Source organism: Tachypleus tridentatus, chromosome 7 (assembly GCF_004210375.1).
Source record: "Tachypleus tridentatus isolate NWPU-2018 chromosome 7, ASM421037v1, whole genome shotgun sequence".
NCBI lineage: Eukaryota > Metazoa > Arthropoda > Merostomata > Xiphosura > Limulidae > Tachypleus > Tachypleus tridentatus.
The window spans coordinates 77,475,263-77,496,071 of NC_134831.1; the positions used below are offsets into that span (position 1 = coordinate 77,475,263).

Below are 20,809 nucleotides of genomic sequence, written 5' to 3' on the forward strand. Positions count from 1 at the left end.
AGCTTTGGTTCATTTGAATTTTAGAACGAAAGTTGCTGGGGAAAGTTATATCTATCACAGTAGTTTTCAGTTATTTTGATTTATTTGTCTCAGTTAAGATGACATTAAATAAAGACATCTGAATCCCCAACCTCTCCCTCCACACACACACACACGCGCACTGCATTTCTCCACGGTATGCGTGAATGTATTTATTGTGCTAGGTTCTTTGATTGAGTAGAACGTTGAAAGTGGTGCTACCAGATGTCTGCCACCACTTACAGACTATTAATGTTGTTTTTTCTTAAGGTCAGATTACATACGCTTCTTTATATCTAGAGCGTTAGGCTTAACGTGAAAGCAACTGTTAATTTTGATCACGACAACAGAGCTGGTAGTTCTCTAGTCCTACACGTTGTTTTTTTAAATCACGACATTACAGCACTGCAGGTCCTTCGTTTGTTCTACATGTTCCAGTACAACTGGACAGTTCATTACTTTGTTCTAAGATTTGTCATCAGACATTACAGCAGGACAGTTTATTAGTTTTTATATTAGGTTTATCATCACAGTACGGTTTATTAATTTGTACTATAAATTTCAAAGGTTTGTTTGTTTTTGGAATTTCGCACAAAGCTACTCGAGGGCTATCTGCGCTAGCCATCCCTAATTTTGCAGTGTAAGACTAGAGGGAAGGCGCCTAGTCATCACTACCCACCGCCAACTCTTGGGTTACTCTTTTACCAACGAACGGTGGGATTGACCGTAACATTATAAAGTCCTTGTGGCTGAAAGGGCGAACATGTTTGGTGCGACGGGGATTCGAACTTGCGACACTTAGATTAAGAGTCGAACGCCTTAACCCACCTGGCCATGCCGGGGATTACAATTGCAGTCGGGTACATTATTTATTCTTTGTTGCTATTACAGGATTTTTAACAAGATCTCTGTTTTTGTTATAATTATATTTCAATAAACGTAAATAACCACTAAAGAAATTCCAAAATATTTAGTTATTGGTTAATTTTCTACAAAAATAATCTCTACGAAATCGAACTATGGACTGATTAATTATCAAAGATAATTTCGTTTATTGGAAAAAGATGTGGCTAATAAAGTGATTTTTTTTTTTTTAAATCACATCACTCGGCAATGGTTGGTATAATTTTTTTCTAATAATTATTTAATACAAACTGTGGTGGCACATGGAGATAATATAGGTAGTACACAATACAATTAATATAAAAAAATCATAATTTATTATAAGTCTTGCCTGAACTTTCCATGTACGTGTACATTGTACTTTCATAACTTACAGACTGGTGCAGACTCTCAAGTATTTTATTTCATTAAAAATTTATAGAAAAACGGTATTGTATATTCCACAATCGTGCCAGAAGACACAATAACATCCCTCGTATTAATGGGTGAGTGTTAAAGATAATAATTTTTATTACTAGATGTGTTTCTTTTATTTTTAATTTGGTCTGGGTTTGTAATTTGAAAAAGAAAATTTGTCAAAAAGTGGTACGCGAGTCTTAACGTTTGAGAAACACTGATTTAATGTGTGTTTTGTTAACCTACAGAAACGTTTTATTTATTTTATTGTTGTTCACATTTATTGTTAAATGTTATCACTTCCAACCTGGTGAAAGACTGTTACCCGAAACGTTGTTTCAAATTCGTAAATATTTTAATTTAGCGAAAGTTTCACACTATGTGGTTTCTTCCATATTTTATATTATCTCGCTTACGCAGTTTTTTTTATCACCAGAACCCATATTTTATTGATAAATATATTCGATATTAAATAAGGATCAGTGAAGACAGTTTTGTGTACGAGGGCTGTTCAAAAAATACGCAGACTGATGTCAATAAACAAAATGTACTTTATTTAGAAGTTACAGGTCTGGGACCCCTTCAAAGTACTCTCCTCCCCAACGCACACACTTATCCCAACGGTGTTTCCACTTGTTGAAACAGTCCTGGTACGCTTCTTTTGTAATGTCCTCCAGCTCCTTCGTCGCATTTGCCTTAATCTCGGGAATCGTCTCAAATCTTTTTCCTTTCAAGGGTCTTTTGAGTTTGGGGAACAAGAAAAAATCGCAATGAGCAAGGCCAGGTGAGTAGGGGGGGGGAAGAACAGTGACCGAGTGTTTGGCCAAAAACTCACGAGTTCTGAGGCACAAATTTCGCAGCAACGCAGTGCATCTTCAATTTTTCGGTCAAAATCTCGTAACAAGATCAAACTGATATCCCACACTCTTCAGCAAGCTCCCTGACAGTCAGACGTCGATTTGCTCGCACCAGGGTGTTGATTTTGTCGACGTGTGGGTCGTCAGTTGACGTGGAAGGACGTCCAAGACGCTCATCATCTTCAATGGACTGTCGACCATCCTTAAAACGTTCATACAACTTGAAACATGCCGTACGCTTCATAGCAACATCACCGTAAGCCGTGTTAAGCATAGCAAAAGTTTCAGTCGCAAGTTTAACACAAAATTTCACAGCAAATCGTTGCTCCTTCAGGTCATTCATTCTGAAATCCGCCAAACGAAAAAATCGCACTTCACTTAAAACCGCGTAGCTAATACACAAATGAAGATATCTGCAATCGGGAAATGGCGTCGTAATAAGCTGATCTGTGCGAACCTAGCGACACCAAGTGGATCTCCCTGGAACCAACTGGAGCCGCGCAATTCAAACAGTCCGCGTATTTTTTGAACAGACCTGGTATGTCTGATTAATTGAGATAATTTTACCTTTTATTTCAGTTTCTGTTTATAAGAGGCATAAAAGAAGTTGTTATATTGTTTAAAATTTGTATTATCCGATTAAAATATATTTACTGGAAGTGCAAAGCATGACTTATTAAATGAAATTAAGTTGTACCAAACATTACCACCAGGTTGACTGCTCACATGAACGGTAGGCCTAAATGAGTTGATAATAAACACCAATCGCTTGATACCAGTGATAGTAAAATATAGCGAACAGTTCACTGATCTGGTTAAATTTGAATTCAAACCAGTTTTCGTTGTGTTGTTACTAAATATTACTTCACAACAGTGGAAGGACTTGCAGAAGAAACGGTAGGAAAAATGAAGTAGACATTGCATAATATCTTACCTGTCACTTTAGTCAGCAAATATAAATATTTTTATCTTTACTTGTTTGGAGCATATTTTTGATTACATTAGTAGATTTTATGTAAGTTCTTTTGAGAAATATACTTAAGTTTTCACGCAGTATTGCAGCATTGTTTTATTATGTCACGTTATAAATATAGTTTTACTTCAATACTTCAAAGCTTCCACTGGGGAAATTTTTATTACTATAAGTTTCATATTTAAAACCACGTGACGTACTGTACTCCTTGATTAGTTTCAGATATAAAAAATGCCATGTGATTAAGCAAAAGCTCAATCATGCGTCACATCGAGGACATAACGTCTTTTTGTATAAACATAACTTTTAAGTTTCGTTGTTACAAAGCTTTGTTATCTCTCAATTCTGAATAGTTCTAAAATTAATTGTTTTAAATTTCGTGCAAAGCTATACGAGGGTTATCTGTGCCAGCTGTCCATAATTTAGCAACCGTAGACTACAAGGTAGAAGTAAACCTTATACTGTTTCTACTCTTCTACGGACATACATATGCATTTTGCGTTGTTAGACTCAACCACTTATTTGAGTAGAGCTTCGAAAGATGAAATAAGAAACGGGAAAATAAAAATAAAAAACTTTTTTAGCATTTAATAGGGAAAATGTGAACACTATGAAATTAGCCTAAATACTAGTTGTTCAAAAGTTTAAGACCATACCAAAAAGAAGTCCTAAACAGGGTAGGAAAAGCCCAACAAGAGGTCTCAATAGTGAGTTGCACGGCTGTCATTGCGAATAACTTCATTTGCTTTGGCATGGTCAATATAAGCGTTTGCAGAAGGCTGGCTGGAATGTTATTCCAAGTAGTGAAAATGGCATCACGAAGATCATGCACTGTTTGGAATATACATTCATTTCTATAGATCTTCCTTGCCATCCACCCCCAAACATTTTCAATGGGGTTAAGTTCGGGCGAACACGCTGGATGGTCCAAAAGAATCACGTTATTCGCCGTGAAAAAGTCTTTTGTCCTGCGGGCATTGTGGATTGCAGCGTTGTTCTGCTGAAAGATCAGTCATTTCCACACAAGTGAGGACCTTCAGTCAATAAGGATGCTCTCTCCAACATGCCAATGTAACCAGCTGCTGTTTGACGCCTCTATGTAACCTGAAGCTCCATTGTTTTATGGAAGGAGAAAGCACCCCGGATTATGATGGAACATCCTCCACTGTGTCGTGTAGAAAATGTTTCCGGTGGGATATCCTTATTGTGCCAGTAATGTTGGAAGCCATCTGGACCATCCAGGTTAAAGTTTTTCTCATCAGAGAACAAAACCTTCGTCCACTTTTCTACTCCCATGTTTGGTGCTTCTCAGCTTAGTTTAACCAAGCTGTTTCGTGGTATGGAAGGAGGCGTGGCCTTTGAAGACGTTTACGGTATTTAAAGTCTTTCTCTCGTACATGCCGTCTTATTGTTCTTGAGCTGTATTCTGCTTCCGTAAGGGCCATAATCTGGTTCGACGATCTTTTAAGAAATTTCCAACAACAGTTTTACTACACCCAATCTCACCAGCGATGTCACGTTGAGAGAGACCTTGTTTTTGCAGCTCGACAATTCTGCCACGTTCAAACTCTGTTAACGTTTTAGCCTTTGCCATGTTTTTACCCAATGTAACACAGGAGATGTCAGTGGGAGATGTTGACAACACTAATGCTTGAACACAAATGACTAAATTTCGTTTCGTGTTTACTGATAAACGCTTCGGTCTTATGGTTTTAAACTGTTGACCAGTTAGTATTTAGGCTAATTTCATAGTGTTCACATTTTCCCTATTAAATGCTAAAAAAGTTTATTTTTATTTTCCCTTTTCTTATTTTCATCTTTCGAAGCTCTACTCAAATAAGTGGTTGAGTCTAACAACGCAAAATGCATACTTGTTTTTTTATGTTCATTGGCCTTAAGATTTTGTCCAGCAGTGTAAAAGAAAATTGACGAGTACGTTCGGTGACGAGAATTCAAACCCGTGACCCTGAGATTGCGAGTCAAGAGCCCCTACCATCAGTTCTTACCATGCCTAAATTGGTTTGTATCGGTAAATGTTTTTAACGGTTCATAGTTACAATTGAAACTTTGTTTATTTTGGTGAACGTCAACATGGTAATATGTTGCATAACAGCGTTACAGATGCGATGTACTATAGTAAAATGATACATCATATAGATTGGATAGTACATAAAAAAAAAAAAAAATTGATTGCACGCCGTATTGTACAATAATAATTTCTGTGGCAATGTTTCATATAATAATACACTGTTACGTCTTGTGTAATTCTCTGTAAATATTATTGCCGGTGTTCAAAGTGGAACTGTAGTTTATGTAAATTATGAATCTGGGAACTATTAAAGAATTATATGGGCAAAAACGTATATGAAAAGGTGTATTTATACAGTTTAACGAACATTTCATAGAATGTGCTATCGTGTAGTACAGAATTTTACTATAGAGAAGGCTATCGTGTAGTACAGAATACTATATCATAACGTATTTTAAGTAATATTAAAAAAGAAACCTCGCAATTCAGCGATACATCAGTTTCCTCATGTTTAACTTTCCATAATTACACATGATTGTAACCGACAAGTGTTGATGGGAACTTAGAGAAGTGGGTGAATTAAACTACATTAATATTATAATAACATTTATGGCATTTTCTCCTATACTGCATCTTTGTTTTCAGACTTGTGTCAGCTGTGACAGTGGATATTTTAGCTGTCGGCAAGGGGTGATATATCACATATTACTCGTATTGTTAATCGTTATACCACAAATTACTCGTATTGTTAATCATTATACCACATATTACTCGTATTGTTAATCGTTATACCACAAATTACTCGTATTGTTAATCGTTATACCACAAATTACTCGTATTGTTAATCGTTATACCACAAATTACTCGTATTGTTAATCGTTATACCACAAATTACTCGTATTGTTAATCATTATACCACATATTACTCGTATTGTTAATCGTTATACCACATATTACTCGTATTGTTAATCGTTATACCACATATTACTCGTATTGTTAATCGTTATACCACAAATTACTCGTATTGTTAATCGTTATACCACAAATTACTCGTATCGTATGTTATTTAATAATTTACTTTATTATTTCATTTCTACTTTTTTCCAGGCCACAGTAATTTTTCCCCTGCATTTTGCTGGGCCTGCACATTCATTACTGGCTACTCGCACTGAATCATTAAAGAATAATATATTATTAGTATTGCAATGTTCATGTTGCACATGCATTCTCTATACTACGAACTGTCGTTATTTGTTTGTTGTTAAGCACGAGCTATCTCTATTGTACCCACCAAGGGAATTTAAACCTTGTTTTCGACGTTATGAGTATTATTAGACTTGCCGCCACTGAGGTTAATTTTGCTGAGTGGCGTCAAATAATATTAGGTTATTACTCGTCTCAGTTCCACCTTTTAAGTACGTGTGGTATTATGTACTGTGCTGGTTTCAGTCTTTAGAAATAGCAAAAAATAGCAGGATATTCTCAAAATTTAAACAAAGAAGGAACACGACGCTTCACGGAGTTAACACTTAAAAATGTTGAGATTACTTTTTGAAACATTGTATTAATTTTCTTTATCAAAATTTTGAATGTTTTGTTATTTACTGATTTCTAGTTTAAAAGTAATTGTTTTTAATACTGTCATTCCTTTTAGTGAAACAGCTAAGTGTACGGTTAAAGTCCCATGGGTGTTAATCTGAAATACGTGTTATGTTTAGCTTGTTGTTTTCTTTATATTAAATTTAAGATTATTAAAATTCCATGAACAGTTCAAGTAGTATTTAAATTATATATCTATTTTCTATCTTCAGAAATATTCATTTCTGGTTGTAATGTGGGGGAACTTCTGCTGCAAATTCGACACAGTTTGAAATGTGTAATGCGGCTAATTAGCTCAATATATGTAGCTAGGACTAACCTATAGTTCGTAAGCTGGCCAAACCTTGAGAGGTAATATTGGGATTATGACCGAAAATACCGTTAAAGTCGGCGGTAACTAACTGTTAAAATAATTCATTCTAATCTATGTAAAAAGAAACGTGTATTTGATTAGTAATGCTGATTCTCAGATTAATCTCAGTTTCATTCTAAGTACATAACATGCTCTGATTAAAAGTTAATTCTTTGACAGATATTTTACCCATACATGTAGACTGATCTGAAATTATTATTAATTTGTCTACTTTTTTACTTATTTAATTGTTGTTGTTATTGCGAAGCGCAAACCTACAAAATGAGCTATCTGCAATGTTTCCGCCACTGGTATCAAAATTCGGTGTTTAGCGTTATGAGCCTTCAGATTTGCCGCTGAACCACTGCAGGCCTGTGTTTTAACTTATAAGCCCAGTACTGTGTGTGTGTTTTTGTTTATATATAACAAAGGGAAGATTTTAATCAGCTATGGTTAAGAAACAAAACAGAAAAAAAAAACAACCAGTATTATGCTGCGGGAGATATAAAGGTCCTTCTGTGGAACAGTGGTAAGCTTGCAATGCTAAAATCAGGGGTTCGATTCATCTCGGTGGACACAGGAGATAGCTTGACGTGGCTTTACTATAAAACGCACAAACAACGATATATCGTTTCACAGCCTGACTCGACAAGCCCCCAGGTAATATTAACATTTGTGGCATCTTGCGCAATAATTAATAGTGAAAAGAAAAACATTTTAAAGGTATTTGGACTTACCGTTTACAGTAATTTATTAAATGCTTTTGCGATTCGCCTTGGATCATTATATGCGACTGTTTTCATTTCCGTTTCATTTCACGTACAGATTAACAGCACTCTTTTTTTTTATTTTGCGAGAAAACAAACCCTTTATATAAGACCACATAAAGATGGCGTTCGTTATTTGTGTAATGTCAGCCAGGAAAATTCTCAAAGCAACAGGTGCTCTTAAAAATTCTGTCTATAAAGGTAGAAAGAAACCTGTAGAGCAGGTGGTCTAAAACAGTAGCCATCGAAGTATGCGCGTGCGTGTTTTATTTTAGCAAAACCACATTGACTATCTGTTGTGTCCACAGAGAGGAATCGAGTCCCTGATTTTAGAATTGTAATTTCCAACACTTACTGCTGCCCAACGTGGGGACCCTCTGAAGTAGGTGATGCTACGCTGGGAGTGTGAGGTACACCATAGAAATATTTACAGATAGTAGATGTAATCTTCTATTGGTAAAATAGAAAGTATCAAATAGAGCTTTTGAACTAGGACGATTTGGTGATGTCTTACAAAGGTTTAGTTGATTAACGTTAAAGGTATTAACATTGGCGGTTTTGAAAGTTCAAATTGTAACGATGGCTCTGTGAACATATTAGTTGAAGTGTGCTATAAATCAAGTATTGTGTGAGTAGTATATGCTAAATGTACAACAAATTCAAGGTTTTAGTTGTACTAGTAGGTGGCTTTGGAAAATTTTTATCTCTGCAGAATATGTTTTAAATGGCTGACCTCAAACGCAAATGACAACATGATAATGGTTCATTTGACCAGTTAGTTTATACTGTAATTGAATATTTACGATTTAGATTGCAAATAATTTGATTTTTTTTTCACGTAGCCCTGGTTTCTGAATTGAAACCTAAATCTTAACTAAAAGTAACGTGTAAATAAGGAGAAAATTTTACTAACTATAATTAAGAAGGAACGGATATACATAGATTAATTGTGGGTGCGACCCCTTGTTGATAATTTTAAAATAGTGTAACTAATGTGCGTGACGACAGATGGCGAGACTATATGTAGCTAGCGATAAGAATGTGACGTATTCTCAAATTTTTATTTTTCTGTGCAATTAATTTGTAAAAGATAATAATTGTCATATATAAGCCTAGCCTATATGTATATATTACAATTCCGTAGTGATAATAATATATATAAATGCTTTTTTAATAGGAAAGCACGTTACACAAGCAGGAATAAATTAACAAAAACCGACTCGGAAACAAAATGGTATTTGTGAATATTAATTCAAAGTGAACTCTAAATAACTTCAGACGACAAGTACTTTAGGAGAAAACGTACATTTTAAATTTTTCATGATGCTTTAGCCGAAGATTAGTCTATTTACTTTCTGACCCGCTGATAGGGTTAACACTTGTGTAAAAAGAGGCACATTTCGCTAACAGTAGTAAATTAACAAACAATTACTTGCTTACAGACCAGTTATTGTTAATTTAGTGGAGTAAAAGATACAATTCGAAAGTTATAGAAAAACTGTGTTAACATGAGGATGATTAGGGTAGAACTGGAACTAAACTTTGAAATATTAGTGATAGCTAAATGTAGTTCTTCACAAATTTAATTTCCTACCAATATTATGGAGTCAGTTGAAATAACGTTTCAGAGAAAGAGAGAGAGAGAACGAACAGGACAATTACTTTTAAATTAGGCCCGGCATGGTCAGATGCTGAGAGCTCAAGACGAGCAATCTAAGGGTCGCGGGTTCGAATCCCCGTTCCACCAAACATGCTCGCCCTTTTGGCCATGGGATCGTTATAATGTGATAGTCAATCACCCTATTATTTAGTAAGAGTAGCCCAAGAGTTGGCGGTGGCTGGTGATGGCTAATCGCCTTTCCTCTAAGTCTTTCACTACTAAATTGGGGACGGTTAGCGCAGATAGTCTTTATGGAGCTTTGCGCGAGATTCTAAACAAACAAACCTTTTGATTAAAATATTTTGTCACTTCAATGGTATAAAATAAAAACTCCTCATACTAATAAAGATCATTTTATGTTCACAAATGTTAAAACTTCCTTTTACTCGGATCCGTTTATTATTTCGGGTTTCCCAGAGGGTGATATGAAAGTTAACGAACTTTCAATGCTGAAATCCGGAGCTAAGAAAAACACTTTTTAACAGATAAGTGATGGCCAAGATAACTTGATTTCAGCGCTTTAGGAATGAATCCAGGAACTGGAGTTATGAAAACAATGAAGTTTATAATTAGTTGTTATGAACGGGATGTTGGATTTTGAAATAAACAACATAGATTTAACTTTAGGTTTAGTTTAAATTCCGCGCAAAACTAAAAGTCCCTAATTTTCAAGTTAAAGACTAAGGACAAAGCAACTAAACGTCACCACTGACCGCCAATTCTTCGGCTACTCTTTCACCAAGTGGAATTGACTGTCAAATTATAATGCCTCCACGACTGAAAGAGCGAGTAAGGTTGGTTGGATAGCGGCATACAGATTGCAACTCGAGCGCTCTTAATACTTTGCCTAACTTTAGGTTCAGAAAGTTTTAAGAAAACATAATCTGAAGTCTGAAATTGTACTTACTAAACAGTATAGTTCTAAAAAATATGAATGTCGTCATAATCACGTGTACTGTCCCTGTTAAGGATTTAAAAAAAAATCCTGGTACCAGTGGTATTGAGCCGGTCTTGGCGAAGTGGTTAGTATGTTTGGAGAAAGAATCCGAGGTTTCATGTCACATGGCCGGAACAATCGTACGTCTGACTGTGTAGCCGTGGTTGCGTTTTAAGAGTGGTCAAGTCCCACTAATTGATCAGACCAAAACAGTTCAACAGTTGTCGGTGGGTGCTATTGACTAACTGGGTTTTCTGTAGGGTAACAGTTCAAAATTTGTGACGGCTGTGCGCACGTAGCATTTTGTTTAGTTTTGCGCAAAAATTCTGTAAAAAAACAAAAAACAACAACAACACGTAAATAGTGGTATGACATCGGATCTTTCTCAAAACTAATGGTGTAATAAACTGCTACAGTCATAATTGCCAACTTTCACAAGTGGATATTACTCTGTATTCAGATTACTTAGTCCTAGCATGGCCAGGTAGTTAAGACACTCGAGGGTCGTGGGTTCGAATACTCGTTACACCAAACAAGCTCGCTCGTTCAGCCGTGGGGACGTTATAAAGTGCGGTCAATCCCACTATTCACTGGTAAGAGTAGCCCAAGAGTTGGTGGTGGGTGGTGATCACTAGCTGCCTTCTCTTTAGTCTTACACCGCTAAATTAGGGACGGATAGCGCAGATAGCTCTTGAATAGCTTTGCGCGAAATTAAAAAAAAAAAGAAAAACAATTACTTTTGCACTTAATATCTGCTTTTTCTTTATAAAACTTTGCTTAAATGTTAGACTTAATAAACTGGTGTAAATGAAACCTAAACTGTATGTTTGCGAAAAGCGTAAACGAATAAGACAATTATAGTTCTGTCTAACTGCACTTACGCATTAACTTAAGATATCTTTCTCGACATTTACGATCCGAGATAAATGTAAAAGAAATCTGAGAAATTGTAAAAGATTTCCTTAACTAAAATAATCATTACAGTTACTGATTAAGCTGATTAAGGTTAGATTTGAAACTAACTCTATACATCCCAACATTAACTTCACATGTGAACAGGAAGAAAGCAATCAAATATCATTTCTTATCCTCAAAATTACAAGAACCGATACACAATTTAAAACAGGAATCTACCGAAAAATCACCCGTACTGGACTATACATTTCTTGGGACTCAGCACATGAAACAAAACAAAAATTCAACATACTAGGAAACCACATAAACACAGCCATAAAACGATGATCACCAGATAAAATTAATGATGAATTAGACAAAATAAAACAATACTTCATCAACATCAATAAGTTTCCTCCACAAACCACAGAAAACATTATATGCACACACCTAGACAGAAAGTAAAATCAACCAACGAAAGTAAATATATCTCACGAATCAAAAAATCACGAAACCATATACTGCTGCATACCATATATTCCCGACATCAGCAGAAAAATAACCAACATTTGGCAAAAACTAATAACAAAATATGACATTCCAGTTAATACTAAATTTATTCAAAAACCAGGCACAAAACTGAGGTCTATACTATGTAAAAACTACACTGACAAACACCACACCAACATTATTTATAAAATACAATGTGATAACTGCCACGACTTCTATATTGGAGAAACAAGTAGAAAAATGGAAACCAGATTCAAAGAACACAAAAGGTCAGCTTCACACGTTTTCGAACACTGCAAATCAAATAAACATAACCATAGAAAACACCTAAATACTAAATAAAGAAACAAACATAAACAAACGCAGAATTAAAGAAGCCTTACTTATACAACAACTCAAGCCCAAAATAAACCAATACAAAGGAACACCTTTATACCTATATTAATAAATATATCCAACATTTAAGCACGCCCTCTACATTCCTACACTCAATTACAAAACCGCCTTCAAACATGTGGTCAGCTATCGGTCAGTAACCCTTTCTTTCTTTGTGAACCCGATGATGACCGAAGAAGGTCAAAACGTTGTTCGCTCCTCTATTTGTGCCTTCTCTTACTATACCAGTCGGTTTTAAATACACAATAAGTTACATTCATTTCTACTTTAAGAATGATAATTTAGAGCATCAATCATTAACGGGGCATGGGGAACTTGCCTCGAAATTCTTGTAAAAAAAAATTGTACATATTTATCGAGTTTTAAGCAGTGGAAAATGCAACTGCATATTCCAGGCTGTTTACTAAGTTGTTTCATTAACTGGCATGTGACATGCAACGTTTAAAATATCTCATCTTCCAGGATCCCCAAAATACCCATGCGCACGCACACACACACACACACACACACACACTTAACAATAAGAGCCTAGAACTGTCCCCAAAAACAGTATAATCATATAATCAGTTTCTATTTGCTCTGAGCAATATTTTTATACCTGGCCCTCGTTCTAAAAACTCATTTAGCTCTATGTTAATATTTTAAATTAACTTTATTAATTAATAATTAACCGCAGAAGTCATATAGTACAGTCACTTTAGGGAAGTCACTACTGACATCTGTTATGTGACTTCATTTCATAGACATCAATGGGAAGTAAATCTATTACTGGCTATGTCTACTTTGTTTCTTGCTATTTACATGTAATAGAAAACACCCGGAGAATAATATTTTAATATATTTCAGCTTAGCGGAGATACCGTTTACTAAAACCCACATTCTGCTCTCCTTAAATGTTCAATTTTAACATTAAGTTTAGAAATTCCTTCCAGCACTTTGTGAGAGTCGGCAATTCTCTGGAGCTTTGAGGAGATAAGGGCTGTAATTCTCGCCCCGAAAACGATCAAATTATAACAAGTGTCTTATGATTGGAACCTATTTTAATTCATGTCAATTGGGTTGCCAAGAAAAGTTCGTCTTTTTTTCATCAGGTAACACTAACTAGGTTTTAAATTGTCCTATTATGCTCTAAAACCGAAATTCTGTTAGAGCTTAAAAAATGTAAATATAGCTACATACGTTTTTGCAGTGTTAACAACCTAACAACCTTGTTTCTTTCACTTCTCCGAAAATAGAACGGGAACACACAAATAGACAGCATGTCGGAAATAACACGTTAGTAAAGTTTAGAATAAAATGAAATCTTGCACAAAATATAAAAACTAATAATAAAAAACAGATAGTTGAAGTGCAGGACTAATATAATAATAAAATCAGATAGTTGAAGTGTAGGACTAATATAATAATAAAAACAGATAGTTGAAGTGCAGGACTAATATAATAATAAAAACAGATAGTTGAAGTGTAGGACTAATATAATAATAAAAACAGATAGTTGAAGTGTAGGACTAATATAATAATAAAACAGATAGTTGAAGTGTAGGACTAACATAATAATAAAAACAGATAGTTGAAGTGTAGGACTAACATAATAATAAAAACAGATAGTTGAAGTGTAGGACTAACATAATAATAAAAACAGATAGTTGAAGTGTAGGACTAATATAATAATAAAAACAGATAGTTGAAGTGTAGGACTAATATAATAATAAAAACAGATAGTTGAAGTGTAGGACTAATATAACAATAAAAACAGATAGTTGAAGTGTAGGACTAATATAATAATAAAAACAGATAGTTGAAGTGTAGGACTAATATAACAATAAAAACAGATAGTTGAAGTGTAGGACTAATATAACAATAAAAACAGATAGTTGAAGTGTAGGACAAACATAATAATAAAAACAGATAGTTGAAGTGTAGGACTAATATAATAATAAAAACAGATAGTTGAAGTCTAGGACTAATATAATAATAAAAGCAGATAGTTGAAGGACTTTCTTACTCGTAAAACATATCTACATTCTTTGCTTTCTTATTACTTAGCATTTGAAATGGATCGAACTATAGGTTTACTGTCCATTACCACACTTTTCTCTTTGCTTTTGTTATTTGTGACATTTGACCTTGCTCTTTTAGACTTGTTCACCTTTATTTACACCATTTATGTATATTTATTCTGCATTCCTAAACTGTGTTGGTCATAAAACTGTTTCAAAACACACTAGAATAGTTTGCAGCAAAAGGTTGACACGTGCGTGAAAGCGCATGACAAGCACTTGGCACCTTAATGTCACAGTTATTCTAGGTGCACTGGTTGAAATGTATAAAGATGTCATGCTGTATTGCAGACAACCTAACTTCCTTTTCTGAGTCAAAAGTAATACATTAGAAAGACAACACATATGAGATGCAATTTTGCTAATCTCGTCCTTCCCTTCTGTTTAGTTAAGTAAAACAAAACTTTTCCCATGTAGATAAGCAGATTTTGAAGGGAACTGAGGTGCTCTGTGGTGAAAGCTCCAAATTTGGTAGTTATAGTCCTGGATAATTTTAGATATGGATCGACTCGATAGCTTCAAGATGACCGCCATTTTGAACATAGCCACCAGAGATCTTGAAGATGTATAATAGTATCAGTATTTATTCAACATTTAGTATTTTTTTGTGTCAATATTACATCAAATGAGACATGTTGAAAGCGTATAACCTGCTGAATAACTTTAAAAGACCGGTCTAACTTGCAAGACTGTCTCCAAAAATGTGAAAATGTACAAAATTACCAATAGTTCTTCGTATACGGTGTTTTAATGTTTGGACATGGGTATATTAAAAAATAATCAGTTGAAGTTCTTTCATTGTTTACAGAGGTCTGGTTTTAACACAAATGTTTACAAATCCTATCTGGTCATCAGTGTCCAAATATTGCGGAAATAAAGGACGTTGTTAAAAGATGTGGTAACAGTACAAATACTCTAAGATGTATGTGTCTTTGACTGTCCTTATTCCCCACTACACTTACATAAGGCTGTATATTGAAATTTTCCCCTACATGCAACTTTTATTCACTTTACATCCACACTTTTAAGTTTTAGGCAGCAGTCTGGTCGTTGCAGTGAATTCCAAAATGTCTCTCACGTCTGTGACATATTCTTCTTACAGCCTCTATGACATTGGTTTGATACTTGAGATACTCGTGGTTGTCTTCAGCAATTCCAGCTTAATGGGATGTAGCTTTCTTGGTGAGTTGAAGAAGAGAGGTTTCAGTTAGAGGGATGGCATTACTTCAGATCCCCCCCTCCACTCCCACGAGAAAATGTTTTTGCGAGGGTCATTTGCATCCATGTATATACGTGGATATATATACATCCATGTATATACGTGCTCAGGCAGAGAAAAGGACGACAAAACGTCCCAATCGTGACATCACCTTTGGTTTAATCTTATTCTACTAAGATATATATTGACCCTTTTTATAAACTCGTCCAAACTTTCATTTTCTGAAAGTTGTCCCTTAAAGTGTACGCCATTGTTATCAAGTGTTAGTATTTTCACACAAACGTCATTCATACTAGTGAACTTAAGCTTCTAATTAATTATGCGTCTCTCAATATTAGTAATATGTTTCTTATAAAGCAGATAGTTGAGTTGTAACCTTTTCTATTTTAGCTTAAAAACATGAACATTTTTGCAGGCAAGAAAGTGTTCATAATTATTCATCTTTGCAAGGATTGGCCCACTTGTTTTCGTATGACGAACAGATTCGCGTACTTCTAGCCTTGTTAACGAGACAGTTGCAGATTCTATTTGGCCACTTCCCCTTGGTATTTTTATGTCCTTTCATGGTTGGTTCGTTTGTCGTACTAGGATTACTGACTAGATCAGCTACGTGAAGATGTAAATGTTTTTGAAAGACCATTTCCTTAATAGAAGTGTCCATATGAGAGGTGAACCTATCCAAATAACAATGTAGTGGTTGATTCTTCCAGCTCATTCTAGTTTTTTGAGACAGTTTGAGACGCCAATAAATAACGATCACAGACTGTAGTTTCGCGTGATAGAACGTTTCATCTACTAAGTCATTCTTTTATATTTTGTTTCGTTCAACTTAGAGCATTGGCACCACGCACCTGAACTCTACGACCTTTCTTTAGTAGTCGTGGTAATGGAGGCTTTCTGGGTTTTACCTGTCATATGTGAGACTAAATTTTATTAAAGGTTTTGTCTCTTAGCAGTTAAGCACAAAGCTACACAGTGGGCTAATCTGTGCTCTACCCACCACGACTATCGAAACCACATTTTGTGCAGTATCAGGCTCTGTCACCGGGGTGGGGTTGGGTGGTTTGATGGGTTTTAACGATTGTTTAAGCACAAGTTTATTAGATAATTCTGACAAGATTAACTTACTTGTTTCAAACACCTCCCCACATCTTGCTTTTCATATCTTTGTAATTCGTTACTTTTTTTGTGAGAGCACAGCGAAATATGTATTTGTATCTAAACAACAGTGGAGTAATAATATCTAAACAAGAGTGGAGTTATAATATCTAAACAACAGTGGAGTAATAATATCTAAACAACAGTGGAGTAATAATATCTAAACAACAGTGGAGTAACATCTAAACAACAGTGGAGTAACATCTAAACAACCGTGGAGTAACATCTAAACAACCGTGGAGTAATATCTAAACAACAGTGGAGTAATATCTAAACAACAGTGGAGTAATAATATCTAAACAACAGTGGAGTAATAATATCCAAACAACAGTGGAGTAATATCTAAACAACAGTGGAGTAATAATATCTAAACAACAGTGGAGTAATAATATCTAAACAACAGTGGAGTAACATCTAAACAACAGTGGAGTAACATGTAAACAAGTGGAGTAATATCTAAAAACAACAGTGGAGTAATAATATCTAAACAACAGTGGAGTAATATCTAAACAACAGTGGAGTAATAATATCTAAACAACAGTGGAGTAATAATATCTAAACAACAGTGGAGTAATAATATCTAAACAACAGTGGAGTAATAATATCTAAACAACAGTGGAGTAATAATATCTAAACAACAGTGGAGTAATAATATCTAAACAACGGTGGAGTAATATCTAAACAACAGTGGAGTAATATCTAAACAGTGGAGTAATAATATCTAAACAACAGTGGAGTAATAATATCTAAACAACAGTGGAGTAATAATATCTAAACAACAGTGGAGTAATAATATCTATACAACAGTGGAGTAATAATATCTATACAACAGTGGAGTAATATCTATACAACAGTGGAGTAAACAACAGTGGAGTAATATCTGGAGTAATAATATCTAAACAACAGTGGAGTAATATCTAAACAACAGTAGAGTAATAATATCTAAACAACAGTGGAGTAATAATATCTAAACAACAGTGGAGTAATAATATCTAAACAGCAGTGGAGTAATATCTAAACAACAGTGGAGTAATAATATCTAAACAACAGTGGAGTAATAATATCTAAACAACAGTGGAGTAATATCTAAACAACAGTGGAGTAATAATATCTAAACAACAGTGGAGTAATAATATCTAAACAACAGTGGAGTAATAATATCTAAACAACAGTGGAGTAATAATATCTAAACAACAGTGGAGTAATAATATCTAAACAACAGTGGAGTAATAATATCTAAACAACAGTGGAGTAATATCTAAACAACAGTGGAGTAATAATATCTAAACAACAGTGGAGTAATAATATCTAAACAACAGTGGAGTAATAATATCTAAACAACAGTGGAGTAATAATATCTAAACAACAGTGGAGTAATATCTAAACAACAGTGGAGTAATATCTAAACAACAGTGGAGTAATAATATCTAAACAACAGTGGAGTAATAATATCTAAACAACAGTGGAGTAATAATATCTAAACAACAGTGGAGTAATATCTAAACAACAGTGGAGTAATATCTAAACAACAGTGGAGTAATATCTAAACAACAGTGGAGTAATAATATCTAAACAACAGTGGAGTAATAATATCTAAACAACAGTGGAGTAATAATATCTAAACAACAGTGGAGTAATAATATCTAAACAACAGTGGAGTAATATCTAAACAACAGTGGAGTAATAATATCTAAACAACAGTGGAGTAATAATATCTAAACAGCAGTGGGGTAATAATATCTAAACAACAGTGGAGTAACAATATCTAAACAACAGTGGAGTAATAATATCTAAACAACAGTGGAGTAATAATATCTAAACAACAGTGGAGTAATAATATCTAAACAACAGTAATGGCGATTTCCTCTTCCTATCTTTTCTTTTCTTTTTTTAAATTAGAAAATTAGAATTATGAGGTTTTCATTGTATTCATTTTATAGCTTATTTTAACTAAGACATTGATTGCACGAATACATGTTACGCCCCTTCCCACCAGTGGCTCGGTGGTGTCACTGCGGACTCACAGCGCTAGAAATCAGGTTTTCATACCCGTATTGGGCAGAGCATGGATATCCCATTGTGTAGCTTGGTGCTTAACAGACAAACAAACAAACCCCCCCGAACCATATTTTATAGCTTACTTTCTTCATTAGCACAGAACACACAACAGCCAAAATTATGCTTGCAAATTTACTTATTTTGACTGAGTTTTAAATTGTCACTATAATTGTCGTATGTGTAAGTTGCACTTTGGTGCTTTAATACCTGTCTGTATACTCTGATTAAGTTCTTCATCATTACTGTACTCGTTAAACAAAAGCAAACTCTGGTAAACTGGTTGACCTACCATTAAGTTACATCTCTCTTGGTCTCTTAAGTTATAATGGTAACATTTCAGAATAAAATTCTCTGTAAGCGTTTTTGAATTTCAAATGTTTCAGAATCTCATTCATAAACCCTTTCGCAAGGTTTTCTGTGTTTTTAACGCAAAACTACAAAATGAATAATTTGCATCTCTTCACCGCGGGGAATCGAACCCCTGATTTTAAGTGTTTAATTTAGTAAATTTACCGCTGGCCGACCCACCGGAAGGCTTTTCGTAAGGAATAGAAAAACCAAACAAAGAACTTTCTACTTGTTAAGTATATCATTAAAGTTAACCTGAACCACGCCATGACTGCTGTTCAGAAAGCTTTTTATTCTTGTCTGGCACTCGTCCTTTTAGCCGTGAGGATGTTTAATGTGTTTGTCTATTCTAGTATTCGTTGTTTAACAAAAGGTAGATGAAAACTTGGTGGAGGGTGGTGCTATTTAGTTGTATTTTCTCTACCTCATTACTTACATTATGGACCGCTAACGCAGAAAAAGCCCTCGAGGAACCTTGCGTGAAATTCAAGAAACACAACTTCCATTGACGTATTTTTTGTTTCCGCCACTCAACACGTTGATGTCGTACGTTCGGTAGCTTAATCTACTGATTTGAGCGTTGTAGAAATTTTAATTTAGTCATCGTCTGTCGTTGTAAGTATGTGTTTCCCACCTCAGAGCTAGTTGTGAACATAGTCAGTTATTTTTATTTTATTTTATTTCTTTGTGTTGAATTTCACGCAAAAGTTCTCGACGGTTGTTTGCGTTAGTCGTCACTACTGGTAAGAAGTGGCTTATAAGAGGAAAGGTGAGCATCACTCATCACCAACTCTTGGTTACTCTTTTATCAGCAGAAAGTGAAATTAATTGTAATATTATAACGCCCTCATGTCTGAGATTATGATCATGTGCGGTGAGGGTATTCGAACCCGCAACAGCCGTATTGCGAGTCGAGGCCCCCTCCTAGAATCGCTTATATTCTGAATAATAATGAATCGCGACACTTGCTTGTCCGTACACTTGCGTACTAAATAATCAAATCCCATGTCACGGTTTAAAAAAATATATTTGAAACATACAAAATATTAGTTTTCAGTTTATATGTCAAAATACTTTCAATATTGTAATATTTTCTGTCTGTTGGAGAAAAGTTTTTTATTCTGAAGTTCATTATCTCTGTTCAACTTTCATACTGATAAGTCATGTCTTCGTCCTCTTCTACTAAATGGACCATTTCATACCTCTTACTTAAAATTACGTTTTCTTCATAAACGCCATCTCTAATCTTTGAACGATAAAATGCAAGTGTTGTGTTTTTTGGCGCATGTTGATTTTCTAGGGACCACACTGGCTGTTAGCATCTGGTTGCTCCCCGCTGGAACAGCGGTAAGTCTACAGATTTACAATGCGAAATTCAGGGATTCGAATCTTCTCGGTAGGCACAGCAGATAGCCCGATGTGACTTTGCTATAATAACACACACTGGTAATATATCGGTACAACTATCTAACGAGTCCTGGATTTGGGCGAGTGACCTCGTCAGCATACTGTATAGGAGGTGTCACATGTTTTGATATGTTTTCACCCTTATTCATTTTTACGCACAATTTTCTTTTTTTTTTATACTTACAATATTTTATTTTATAATTATGTCTGTTGATAATAAATTATTTTTTTCATAGTGAACCAGCATGATGGTCAGGGCACGCGAATT

At 34.8% G+C, this 20,809-nt stretch overlaps 1 protein-coding gene across 4 annotated transcripts in view; it reads left to right on the top strand.

The window, feature by feature from the left end:
* The window catches only part of LOC143256027 (A-type potassium channel modulatory protein DPP6-like), a 367,278-nt gene that overhangs the window by 230,776 nt on the left and 115,693 nt on the right, over positions 1 to 20,809 (top strand). The window contains exon 1 of one of the 4 annotated variants that reach the window (XM_076512604.1): positions 8,269 to 8,304. The exons of the other annotated variants lie outside the window; for them this stretch is intronic. Within the exon in view, the coding sequence (XP_076368719.1) occupies positions 8,284 to 8,304 (21 nt within the window). The 5' untranslated portion in view covers positions 8,269 to 8,283. Of the gene's footprint in view, positions 1 to 8,268; positions 8,305 to 20,809 lie in introns of those variants that run through there. 4 annotated transcript variants of the gene reach the window in all.